The sequence below is a fragment of the Maylandia zebra genome, linkage group LG2, assembly GCF_041146795.1.
Source record: "Maylandia zebra isolate NMK-2024a linkage group LG2, Mzebra_GT3a, whole genome shotgun sequence".
Classification (NCBI taxonomy): Eukaryota; Metazoa; Chordata; class Actinopteri; order Cichliformes; family Cichlidae; genus Maylandia; species Maylandia zebra.
Genome location: NC_135168.1, coordinates 42,038,322 through 42,050,775, shown reverse-complemented (window position 1 = coordinate 42,050,775; position 12,454 = coordinate 42,038,322). Strand labels below are relative to the sequence as shown.

The 12,454-nt window shown below is 38.7% G+C and overlaps 1 protein-coding gene across 1 annotated transcript; it reads right to left on the bottom strand.

The window, feature by feature from the left end:
* Positions 1-170: 170 nt before the first annotated feature.
* Positions 171-8,097, bottom strand: p2rx3a (purinergic receptor P2X, ligand-gated ion channel, 3a). The gene is made up of 12 exons (XM_004545490.3): positions 7,789-8,097; positions 7,500-7,662; positions 7,230-7,301; positions 5,618-5,681; positions 3,385-3,481; positions 3,221-3,295; positions 2,985-3,126; positions 2,521-2,657; positions 2,340-2,433; positions 889-954; positions 731-808; positions 171-642 (listed from the first exon to the last, which is right to left on the bottom strand). The coding sequence occupies exons 1-12, from the start codon at positions 7,920-7,922 to the stop codon at positions 517-519; spliced, it is 1,248 nt and encodes a 415-aa protein (XP_004545547.1). The 5' UTR covers positions 7,923-8,097; the 3' UTR covers positions 171-516.
* Between the last annotated feature and the right edge of the window lie 4,357 nt (positions 8,098-12,454).

Sequence of the window (12,454 nt, the reverse complement as noted above, 5' to 3'; positions counted from 1 at the left end):
CACACACACACACACACACACACACACACACACACCAGGATTTGCTGTGTCTCTACACCACTTAGAGACTTGGACACTTTTACTTCAGACAAAAGAACAGACTGTGTTTGTGCGTACATGACAACAAAGAAAAATACTCCAAAGTCTTATTCAAATAATTTATTCTCAACAGTGTTTCAGTATTAGACATATTTTTTCCTATTTGGCTTGAGTCAGGAGGATTTAATCGGCTCCACCTTTCAGCTGACAAACATGAGTTTGACGATTATCATAGTTAACATGTTGCTAAATCAAAATGTTTGGAATAAAAATGGATTTTATTACTATTACAAAGAGGCTCTAGTTTGACAGTTATTGTTGTGAGCTACAAGCCCTTACTTCTTATGGAGATGGCAACAACATCGTCCTCCTTTACCCTGTTCCATATACTTGCCGATCTAAAGCTGAATACCTCTTATAATAAGGTGGAAAGGAAAAGAGGAAGGGGAGCCCATGTCTTCACATTGCTGCTGTCGGTTAGAGAGGTTGGTCATAGGTGTTGAGAGAAAGTGCTCCAGAGTCACAGGAGCTCTTCATGCATTTGAGTGACAGCTGGCTCCCTGGACTCTGAGCTATGGAAGCTTCTATCTGAGCCTCTGACACCTGCACGGACAAAGCAAGAAGGAAAATCTGTGATAAGGTTCTGATAGGTTTTTGGACAAACATGTTGCTGTGCCATGAAAAGCAATACCTCTTCAAACTTTTTGGCTTTGTACTGCTCTGCCCCTTTCAAGAAGTTTAGTAAGATGATGTCACAGAGAACCGCGCCCTGCCACGACAGATACAAAAGATCAATGAGAGCCGAGAGCAACATGAGAACAATAGATTAGGTTGATAAGAATTTCATACCAGTCCAATCGAGGTAAAGGCAGCTACCAAGTTGATCATAGTTGGGATTGTGTTAAACTTTCCTGCCTGAAATAGATGGAGTCACTTTAGATGGCATGTAATGCAGTTTCATACACACAGGCTCTCTCCATAATGTTTAATTTTAAAATAAAGTACTATTCCTTAATGATTTTCTACACTATTATAACTGAAATGTATATTTAAAGATGGTGATTTATTTTCTAAACATTTACAGTCCGGGATTTAAAAGTCATATTTTTACACTTGGCTAGTATGCTTATTTTCTGCTCTGGTGAGAGAGGACGGATCGCGCTCTGTGCCAGCAGTTTAGTCTGAAGACTGAAGTCTTGGAAACATCAGCTGAGCTATTTTCAAAGGAATATAGATAACATTCACTCACTGTGCAACAATGTGTAGGGCAACACATTGACCCTACAGCAGTAGAAGACCACACTAGGTGTCACTCATGCCAACTAAGAACGGGAAATCAAGGCTATAACCCACACAGGCTCACCAAAATTGGACAATAGAAACTTGGAAAAACATCGCCTGGTTTGTTCTTGAATCTTGATATCTGCCCTAACATTTGAAGGGTAGTGTCAGAATTTGGTATATACAACATGAAAGCATGGATGGTGGTGTAATGGTAGCAAAGATATTTTCTTGGCACACGCCTTTAGTACCAACTGGGCATTGTTTGTGCCACAGCCTACCAGAATATTGTTGCTGACCATTTTCATCCCTTTATGACCACAATGTACCCATCGTCTAGTGACTGCTTCCAGGAGGAAAACACTCTGTGTCATGAAGCTCAGATCATCTCAAACTGGTTTTTGGAACATGACACTGAGCTCACTGTACGCAAACAGCCTTCAAAGTCAACAAATCTTAATTCAGCGCAGCACCTTTAGGATGTTGTGGAATTGGAGATTTGTATCATGGTCCATGATGGTCCATGATACAAATCTCATGGAAATCTGCAGCAACTGTGCGATGCTCATACCAACAGGGACCAAAATCTCCTATGCCATGAAAACGAAAAGGGTGTTGAGCCTGGTGTTAAAAGCATGTACCCGATAAAGTTGTTGGTGAGTATATTTGCTTATGCAATTACTGGAAATTTGGAAGCTTCAAAACGTTTGTGCTGTGTTTAGAAAAACAGCCTATGCAATAGGCTAAGTCTAGAGTCTAAGCTAAGCTAGCTCTGTGCTACAATAAGCTAACGTGGTGGTAGTAGGTTTCCCACAATGCTCAGCTCAACAAAATGATTTTAGTTCATGTTAAATTGAGACTTCTGCAAAGTTTCTTGATTTTGTCATGTTTCAGTGTTTTTTTAATTAATAAATGTCACATTTTCTGAAAATAAATGACATAAAATGACACATGGAAATTCTTTGTTTTAGCCAGTTGTTATCACACTTTGTCTAATATTAAGTTTGAAGACAACTCACTTTGCCAGTGACCATGACATCAAAACGGATCGCAAAAGCCTTATGAAGAGTCCGAAATTCAGTCCCATTCTCTGTTTTGAAATATTTTGCATATCTGTATTCAAAGAAGAGAAAAGAGTAACTAAAGACTGATTTTTTTAAAAAAGAAGTAAACTTGAAGAGGAAGAATCATTATCACTACCTGAAGTTGTATCCTTTGGACACAGCATTCTTGGCAAATGGAGCATCGAGTCGTGTGAAGGAGTACTTGGGAATACATTTTTCAATGTTTAAGTCCAGGTTACATTCCCACTGAATGTTTATTCCTATTTCTCCACCCTGAGACAGAAGGATTGGGAAAAGAGAGACACCCCTTGAGGTTCAGCACCTAAATATGTAATACCAGCTTTGGCTTTGACGTAAATATGTGTCAAAGCTAAGGCTGGTATTGAAGTGTATGGATTTGGATTGACTTTAGGTCAGAGAGAATTAATGTGAAATACTTCCAAAAATATCTGGCTTTTTGAGCTAAGTGTTATCTTGTGCACTTAATGATGATTGAGGCACTTCAGAAGCTTTGCATAGGAAGGACAAGACCGCTGTCTGTAACTTGAAACACCCTAACAGTGACAAGACCTTCATACGACCTTGTACACTCATGCTTACCTTGCTTAACAGTTCGGTTATATTCTGACCGGTGTAGTTCAGCACATCCCCCACACGAAAGATGGGGCAAAGGGGGTTGTCCTCTGGATGGTATTTACATTTCTTGATTTCATTGGCTGTCATTGTGGGTGGAAAGTTCCCTCTGAGTAAGGAAAATGATTTTATGTTTTTTTTAAAAGACACTCATAATATATTGATGTTTTTTAGCTGCTTCGGTTAAGGTTTGTGGGGTTTACCTGGTGACATTAAAAAGAGGGAAACGAATACTGTTTTTGATGAAAATAGTGAAGGTGTTCACATCCATTGGTTCACTGTGGGAGATAAACACAGAGACAAGGGGACAAAGATGACACTTTCAGTGAGTGAAATGTATTTGTGTGGGATGTGCGTGCACTCTTACATTTTGATGGCATCATTTTCAGCTGGACACCATCCTTCCATCTCACACATGCCATGGGACTCATTGGAGTTTTTAAGGCAAGCACCTGTTATTACACCTGGTGTGTAAGAAAGAAGAGGAAGGAAACATTGTGCTCAGGTAACTGAATGGAGATACTGTTAGCCATAATAATGATCAGTTATACAGTGCTGTGAAGTAGTATTTACCCCAAGTGTTTTTGTACATTTGCCACACACATTTCAGATCATCAAACACATTTTTATGTCAGACAGTGATAACCCAAGCACATACAAATTGCAGATTGAAAATAATAATTTCATTTATTAAGGGAAAAAAATGATGTGTGAAAAAGTAATTGTCCCACTTAAATTATTAATGTTTTGGAAATCTGAGTTAAGTTTCATTACATCCAGGCCTGATTACTGACCAGACCTACTGAATCAAGAATTTACTTAGATAGAACCTGTCTGACAAAGTGGGCTAGGTCAAAACATTTCAAGAAGCCAAACAACATGCCACGATCTGAAGAAACTTGACAACCATCTGTTTGTAAAGGGCTACAAAACAATTTCTAAGGCTTTCGACGTGGAAGAGCCTTTATCCACAGACAGAGAAAATTTGGACAAGCGGTGAACCTTTGCCGGAAATGGCTGGTTGACCGAAATTACTCCAATCGCATCGACGACTCACAAAGAACATCAACCAAAGAACTGCAGGTCTCACTTGCCTCATTTAAGGTCAGAGTTCATGATTCAGCAATAAGAAAGAGACTGGGCAAAAATGGCATCCATGGAAGAGTAACAGTGAGCAGACGATCACAAAGGCTCATCTCAGATTTGCAGAGAAACATCACGATGAGCCTCAAGACTTTTAATCAAATATTCTGTGAGACAAAACTTTAACATCTAGTGCAAAACTAACACAAAATTTAATAGAAAGTTCATCATACTAATAGTCAAACACGGTGGTGGTAGCGTGATTGTCTGGGGCTGCTTTGGTAGACTTGCCATAATTGATGGAGTAATGAATTCGGCTCTCTGAAAGAAAATCCTGAAGAAGAATGTCCAGCCATCAGTCCATGCCCTGAAGCTCAAGCTCACTTGGGTCATGCAACAGGACAATGATCCAAAAAATAACAGCAAGTCCACCGATGTCCTCTGAATGGCTTAAAAAATGAACAAAATGAAGGTTTTAGAGTGGCCTAGTCACTGTGGCCTAAGTCTGGACTTGAGATGACCATTCATCCTCAATCAGCAAATAAGAGTGGGCCAAAATTCCTCCAGTCCACAAGGACAAGGACTCATTACCAATTATTGCAAACACTTGAGTGCAATTCTTGCTGCCACAACCACTTATTAGGCTTAGGGGTGAATTACTTTGTCAGACAGGGCCAGAGAGTTTTGGATAACGTTTACTGCAAATTGTTTGTAAACAATATAAAACTATAAATATTTACCCTGCTTTTTGATTTAGGTTCATACTCTGTGCAGTTGATATTCTTCTAAAATATGCTAAAGGACATGGCACCTGGTTGTAAAGACTGAAATATTTAACAATGAGCATTGTCTGACTTTCTGTTACCAATATGTTTCAATATTATAATATTAAACCTGCAAAACATAGGAACACATTTCAATTTTCACCATTTACTACATTGGGTTTAAACAATATCAGGTGGTATAAAGATTCCATCAATAAATCTACAAGTTTAACAAAGGCTGGCTCATTCTACTATAAATATATTCTTATATTCAATTAAAGATTATTTGACGATACAATAATATCACAAACATCTTTGCACATTATTTTGAAGATATTATTTATATTGATATTATTTTTAAGAAGGTTTGTTCCTGGGTATTAAGTGCTACATTCTGCCTTATGTCTCAAAGGTAGATAAAATAAATCTATGATTCTTTTTAAACTTCACTTCTACTTTAAAAATATTTTTGTCCCGGTTAAAAGAACAAAGAAACCCTGTTTTTTTTTTTTTTGTTAAATAGCGTAATTCATTTCCTCAGTTTTTAGCACCATGCCTTATTTTATTAATTCAATTTTTGGGTTAAAAGATTTTTTCATGATTATTTTTTCATCTAGTATTTACTTACCAGCCAATGCCACAAATCTGATTTAAAGAATATTTAAAGATAAGCAAAGTTACAACACCACAGACTTGACATCAGCACGTTTCTGTTTCTGTTGAAAGTTTCTGTTTAAAATAAATCTGACTCACCGTTGTAAAGGTTGCTGCCAACATGCTTCTGGCAGTCTTCATCGGAAGAACATTTCTTCTCAGTCTAAAAACAACATAAACACAGAAACTGAATGCATGCTAGACAAAATAAGAAACATATAGAAATGTAACAGTGGATGAACAGGAACACATGGACGACTGCTCTGGTGCTTTTACTACTGAAAAATAAAACTGAAAATCACATCTCTAAGATAATAATAACGGATTGGATTTATATAGCGCTTTACAATGCCACTATTCATTCACTCACTGGTGGAGGCAAGCTACGGTTGCAGCCACAGCTGCCCTGGGGCAGACTGACAGAAGCGAGGCTGCCATATCGCGCCATCGGCCCCTCTGGCCAACACCAGTAGGTGTTGCCCAAGGACACAACAACCAGGACAGAGAGCCCGGGGATCAAACCAGCGACCTTCCGGTTATAGATGCGCTTCCCAACCCCCTGAGCCACGGTCGCTATATATCAGTCTAAATATAACCCGATATATCAGTCCAAATATAACTTGAAAAATGTTGCAGTATTACCAGCTGCTATTAATGCACTGTGAGGTCAGTTTTTAATCATCCTGTCTGCCACTGACAGATAAAAGGCTGCGTTTAAGAGCCTACAGATCTGCCTGTTTACGTTAGAAACATTAAAGAATACATATCAGAGATATTACTAATTGCATTCATCTTATACTAACATGAAGCTGTTTCCATACCAAATGAATAAATGTAACAAATTCCAGAATAGATTCAAAGACTCCCGTTCTTCCCATTCTATATACAGTTTTAGCATTGCCTTGAGAATCGAGTCTCTGCCTGCCATCCGGAGGCAAGGCCCTCCTACCTGGTCACACACACCGTCTCATTACAAAATGGTAAATGGCTTGCATTTGTATAGCGCTTTACTACCAAAGCGCTTCACATTACATTCAGTCATTCACCCATTCACACACACATTCACACACAGGTGATGGCAAGCTACATTGTAGCCACAGCTGCCCTGGGGCGCACTGACACACTACTGTGACAAACTGATGACTTCTCCAGGTTATACTCTGCCTAAGAAAAATGGATGGATGGACCATACTGCCAACACTACACTGAGAAGGAGTTAATGGCTCAAGGTGTGTCCTCTGCCCTTCAGCTCATTACTGCATCCTACCGCCACTCACAGGTAGGAGTAGAATGTAATTTGATGTCAGTGCAAAAGAGACTAAAACTTTAATTAGATTTGTCAGAAAAAATAAATATAGTCATAAATCTTTACTGATATATATGACCATGTTTTTGCTGTAGGGCTTTCAGTGAATTAGCTGAAGACTTCCTGTTGATTCTCTGGAGACCAAAAACACCCCGTAAGTATAAATGCCAGGCAGATATCTGCTGGAATATCAGTTTGCAATAATATTGATCCTGATATGTTGACAAAAAATCTGCAATTTGGTTTCCTTGTTCAAAATATGCAATATTTTTGACGTATTTTATGCTGCCTAGGAATAAGAAGACATAAGTGGTTACAATAAAACCAGCAAGCCTTAAAATCGACTGAAAATTAATGGTAAAATAGTAAAACGTGACAAAAGCATGCGTTTGAATGTGTACTCACCTCTGTACATCGTCCTTGGAACTGATTTTCAGTGACGATGAGTTTGGTGATGATGCAGAACACGCCTGAACCCTAAAACAACAACTGAATGCTTATGATATGCTTTGTGTTTATTTATTACTACACATATGAGACTGGGAAGAAAGCTTGCTCATCATAAAAGTTATTTTAAAAACACTTTCAACTGCAGCATCTTAACTGCCAACATTGTTAATAACTCATAGAAAACTACAAAGTTTAAATATGTCATGTTATCATCACGTCACTCACCTGAGGGGGCGACACGTAATCAGCCACGTCCATCACACGATTCTGATAGTTCTCATTTTGGTTTTGGTTTTGTAGATAACCAAAGCCTTTGACTTTGGTCATCACGGAGGACTCAATGTTGGTGTCGCTTGACTGATAAGCTTTCTCATGGATGAAGACCCAGCTGCATGACACGGATCAGTGAAAGAAATATTTTGTAATTTAGCTAAGGAAAACTCAATTTGCACCCATGATTACACACATTATTACACTCTGAAAAAAACTCAAAAGAAAACTACAGATCACTGACCCGACAAAATAGGTGATGATGAGCAGCTGTACAATACGGTTGATGATACCCACAGACCAGCTCTTTACCACCACGGATTTGGTGGTCTCGTAGGTGAAGAAATCAGTCAAGAACCCCCACAAAACGAAGCCCATTGCTGCTTGTCAGTGTGACCCAGGTAGCAATGACTCTGAGAGAAAAGTGCAACTCTTCTCCCCAACAGGTGCCTTCTTGGAAACTTGATGGTAAATCTTTCACAATACAGCTCTCCCTTCTGGTTCAAATAAAGAAATAAGATCCTAATTTTCACCCTGCTTGTATCATCTCTCAGTCCTGCCTGTGTTTATCGCCTTCCTTGCATGCTTAGTTTTGTTGGTTTATGACACAAATTGGACCTCCCCCTTTCTTGACACAAACGAGTGGGAGGAAAATGTCTCCTCTGTCCCTCCCTCTGTCTCTTTCTTCTCCACAAATCCCCATCCCCAAACACACTAACCATGCACAGACAAATGCACAATTAGACTGAGGCAGTAATCGATACCCCATATGTCCACTGTGATTTGCTCACAGCATGCTTTCAGTAATAATGTAATCATTTTCGTCTTTCATGTGTTAGTGTCTGACTCAGAAGGAATCTACCACTCACACTTTCCATTTCACTTTTAGTAACCATTTTATTAGCAGCGTGAAGAAAAAATGATAAAATTGGATGCTTCAGTGGTTTAGTTCATGAGAATAAAATTTTGCAGACATTAGAATAAACCAGACAGAAAGCATCAGAAGGCAGATTTTATCTGTTATTTAGTAACAGATGTTATATTGCAGCAGAGATAACCTCCTGGTTGGCTGGGGCCTGTCTGTTTGGATTTTGCATGTCCTCCCTGTGTCTGTTTCTTTGATTTCCTGTTGTTAAGTTTCTTCCTTCCACAGTTAATACTGACTGAGGTGTAGATGCCAGTATGAACAGATGTCTTTACCCCTGTTATGGACCACTGACCCCTCCGGGATGTACATCTTACCTAATACTAGCTGGGATATGTGGTATGTTAGAAAAATGAGCGCTGCAATGGATATGGTAGAAATAAACAGTAAATATAAGGTCAGACAGAACAGTGAATGGTCCAAAATACAGTCCACAAACTAAAAAATAACCATAGCAAAGACTATCACAGGGCTGGAAACGAAACAGATACTGTGACAAAAAGTTAAAAAGAAAACCATGATAACTAACACAAGACATGAAAGGAAACAAACCTTCAAAGTAAAAAACAGGAAGTAACCTGAAGACAAACACTAAGCACCGAGACAAGAAGAACACATTAACACGAGACAGAGTTACTATAATTTGTCCTCATTTCTTTATGGTCTGTGATGAACAAGTGGTGCTGCTGATTGTTTATTGATTGTTCATCTTATTAAATGTTATATAAGTAATGCTCTAAATAGAAGAGATGACTATGTTTGCTTTTAGCCACATAGAGAGGAAGGACCTTCCGTTCTTTAACTAAACAAGAAAGCCTGAGTGCAGAAAGTTGTTTGTACTTTCATATAAGTGGCTGTGAAAAACTTCTGGAAATGTCATCATTTAAAATGAAACCACTGGGGGAAATCTTAATGTTCAATATGACTCCATTATATGCAATTTTGTCACCTTTCTGCACATCAGTGGCATAGAAAAAAAGCAATGTGCTTCCATACTTACAGATGACGCCTCAATAACAGCACTGCAACAAATTACAAAGAGCGGTATTACTGACAAGTGTGCAATAAGTGCGACATATGATACGATCGGTTTTCAATACATTCACAAGGACCAGCAGCATTAGTGCCTTTTACATTAGAGAGATAATGTAATGCAGTGACAGCGCTCTGTGTGTGTGTGTCTGTGTGTAGATAGTATGTAATTACTTAAGTGGATCCATTATGTTTGTGGTCAGCTAATGGTGACCTAATACAATGTAAGATACATCTAAAAACACACACAAGCATGCGCTGAACATGCAAACAAGATCACAAGCTTTCATGTAAATGTCATGTTTACATCAGCAGAAAACTGAACACTAAACCCTATTCGTCAGAGTGTAATTGAATGGGGAGCAGACTGGTGAAAGGGGAAACTGCAGCGGAAAAGATAATTATGTCACAGGAAGGGATGTATGCAAACACTTTCCACTCTGATTTTCTTTGGGCTCCACATTTAGGACATGACTAAACACACTGACACCTGCACGGCACCCAAACACACCACATGAAGAGCGTACGCAGCTCATTGTAGCGAGGTTACTCTTTGCCATGAATCTTAGCAGACACATTCATGCTCTCCAGAGGATTTATTCTACCGACTTGGAATATAATCATATTCATGGTCAAGGAAGTCACATGCAATATGAAGTACATATTTAAAATTCGAACTTAAACATCTATTCATCAAATGTGTTGCAAAGTGAATAGAAATTATTGGAATATTCTAATAGTTCATCCTTTAAATTTAATCTAGTCAAAGAATCACTTCAAGCTGTCAATTTGTTCAAGTAATCTGAATCAATTTCAGCCCATGCTTCCTGAAATCCTCCCACAAATGAAATTAGTATAAAAGCCACTTCTTATGTAATATAAGTTTAAGCTGTTCCCACAATAGCTCAATAGGATTATGATGCAGTGCAGGTCATCATAGACTCAATACCTTACTTCTTTCACTCTAAAAAGTTCCTCTAATACTTTGGTGCTTTGATTCATGATTAAGGTGCAGGAGGAAACCACAAAAACTTTAAGGGAAGCACCTGAAAATAACAAGTCAGTTAATCCTCACATATATCAGTGCATCTAGTTAGGACGCATGTGCCACATGTGCAGTGTGATTTGAATTGACATGTGTAGCATAATTGACTAAAAATTACTAAAATTGTAAGGTATGACTCAAATGCCAAACTATGGATGCATTCCTTCTAAAAACTCAAAGACTGTTAACAGACAGAAGAACAACTGAAATCACAGTGACATAACAGAGAGTAAAGGAGTATAAAAGGACAATCACACAAGACAAAAAGAACAAACCTCAGCTTTTTAATTCATATTCTGTTTACTTATTAAGAGAGCTGGAAAGGGTGCATTCAAAAAAAATTAATCAAAGGAAACCAAATTAAAACAATAACACTGAAAGCTCTGCCTAGTTGCAGCTTCACAGAGCCACTTTGCAACACCTCGAGTTTCACATGATGATAACAAATATCAAATGATAACAAATATCCAAGGCTATTCTAAGGATATGTGATCAGTACTACAGGATGTGGGAAGAGTACCTTATTGTCAAAAGCCACATTAAGTGGAGATGAACTTTAGAGCTGGTATCGTTTAGCTCTTAAAAACCACTCTTCAAACCACCTTGTACTTAGGCTTCAGCAAATCGCTAAAACCACTGTCTCTTCAGCTTTGACTAGGGCAGCCAGTTAACACACACTCTCAAACCACCCCGCCTGGTCAAGCGAGCAAAAGTGTAGGTAGGTCCTATGGGAGTATCTTAACAGCTTAAGAGGTTTGGTTTTCATTCTGTGTTGAAAAATTACACTAACATACGCTGATCATATTAATTTCTTCAAGGATTTTTGGACCACATGGCTGAGTTTTTCTGGAGCTATTTTCATTTGCAGAGTTAATCACATGTAGCTCAATTGTCACTAAGATACATGTTTAATTCTGCTTTCTGTGAGCCCTGTATAGACTTCTGAGTGATGCTGATTTACATATAAATTTTTTAGTAACTACACTGTGGAGGGATGTTTTTAAAGTATTTCATAGTTCACATAGATAAGAATTTCCCCACAAGCTCAGACAACAGCCACTAGTACGGGTTGGGCACCCATTTGACTTCAGGACTGCTTTAATTCTTCGTGGCGTAGATTCCAGAAGATGCTAGAAACATTCTTCAGAGATTTTGGTCCATATTGAAATGACAGCAGTCACTGTTTGTTGCACTTGTGAATGTCCTGTTACACCAAATCCCAAAAGTGTCCTGGTCACTGTGGAGGTCAATTGAGTATGAGTATAGTTTGCTGTGTTGTGCCTTCAGAGGTGCCCTTTTCCATAACTTGGTGGTTGTTTAACATGTGTATTTGCCTTCCTACCAGCTCAAAGCAGTCTGGACATTCTTCTCTGACCTCAACAAAGTATTTTCAGTCAGAAATCTACTGCTTACTGGACATTTTCTCTTCTCTGACCAGTCTGTCAACCCCAGAGATGGCTGTGGGGGAAAATCTCAGATCAGCAGTTTCTGAAATACTCAGACGAGCCTGTCTGGCAGTAACAAGCATGCCATGTTCAAAGTCACTTAAAATGACCTTTCTTCCTCATTCTGCTCAGTTTGAACTTCAGCATCCAGTCACAACCATGTCTACGTTTAGACTGTACTGCCAATCATATGATTGAGTGGCTGCCATCTGATTTCTTATATTCCTCCTATACTGGCTTCTCTTCGTTGGCTCCCTGTTAAATCAAATTTAAAGAATCCAATTTAAAATCCTGCTCCTCACATACAAGGTCTTGAATAATCAACCGATCCTATCTTAATGAACTTAATGAATAGTACCGCATCACCCCATTAAAGCACTTTGCTCTCAGACTGATGGTTTACTTGTGGCTCCTACAGTATCTAAAAGCAGAACACCCCTCGTCTGTCAAACCAGCTTCCAGA

Excerpts from the sequence above, each read along its gene's own strand:
- p2rx3a (XM_004545490.3), bottom strand. The coding sequence starts at position 7,922 with ATGGGCTTCGTTTTGTGGGGGTTCTTGACTGATTTCTTCACCTACGAG. Across the intron at positions 3,127-3,220 it reads CCTCTTTTTAATGTCACCAG|AGGGAACTTTCCACCCACAA; the intron begins GTAAACCCCACA and ends TTCCTTACTCAG. Across the intron at positions 2,658-2,984 it reads TAACCGAACTGTTAAGCAAG|GGTGGAGAAATAGGAATAAA; the intron begins GTAAGCATGAGT and ends CTTCTGTCTCAG.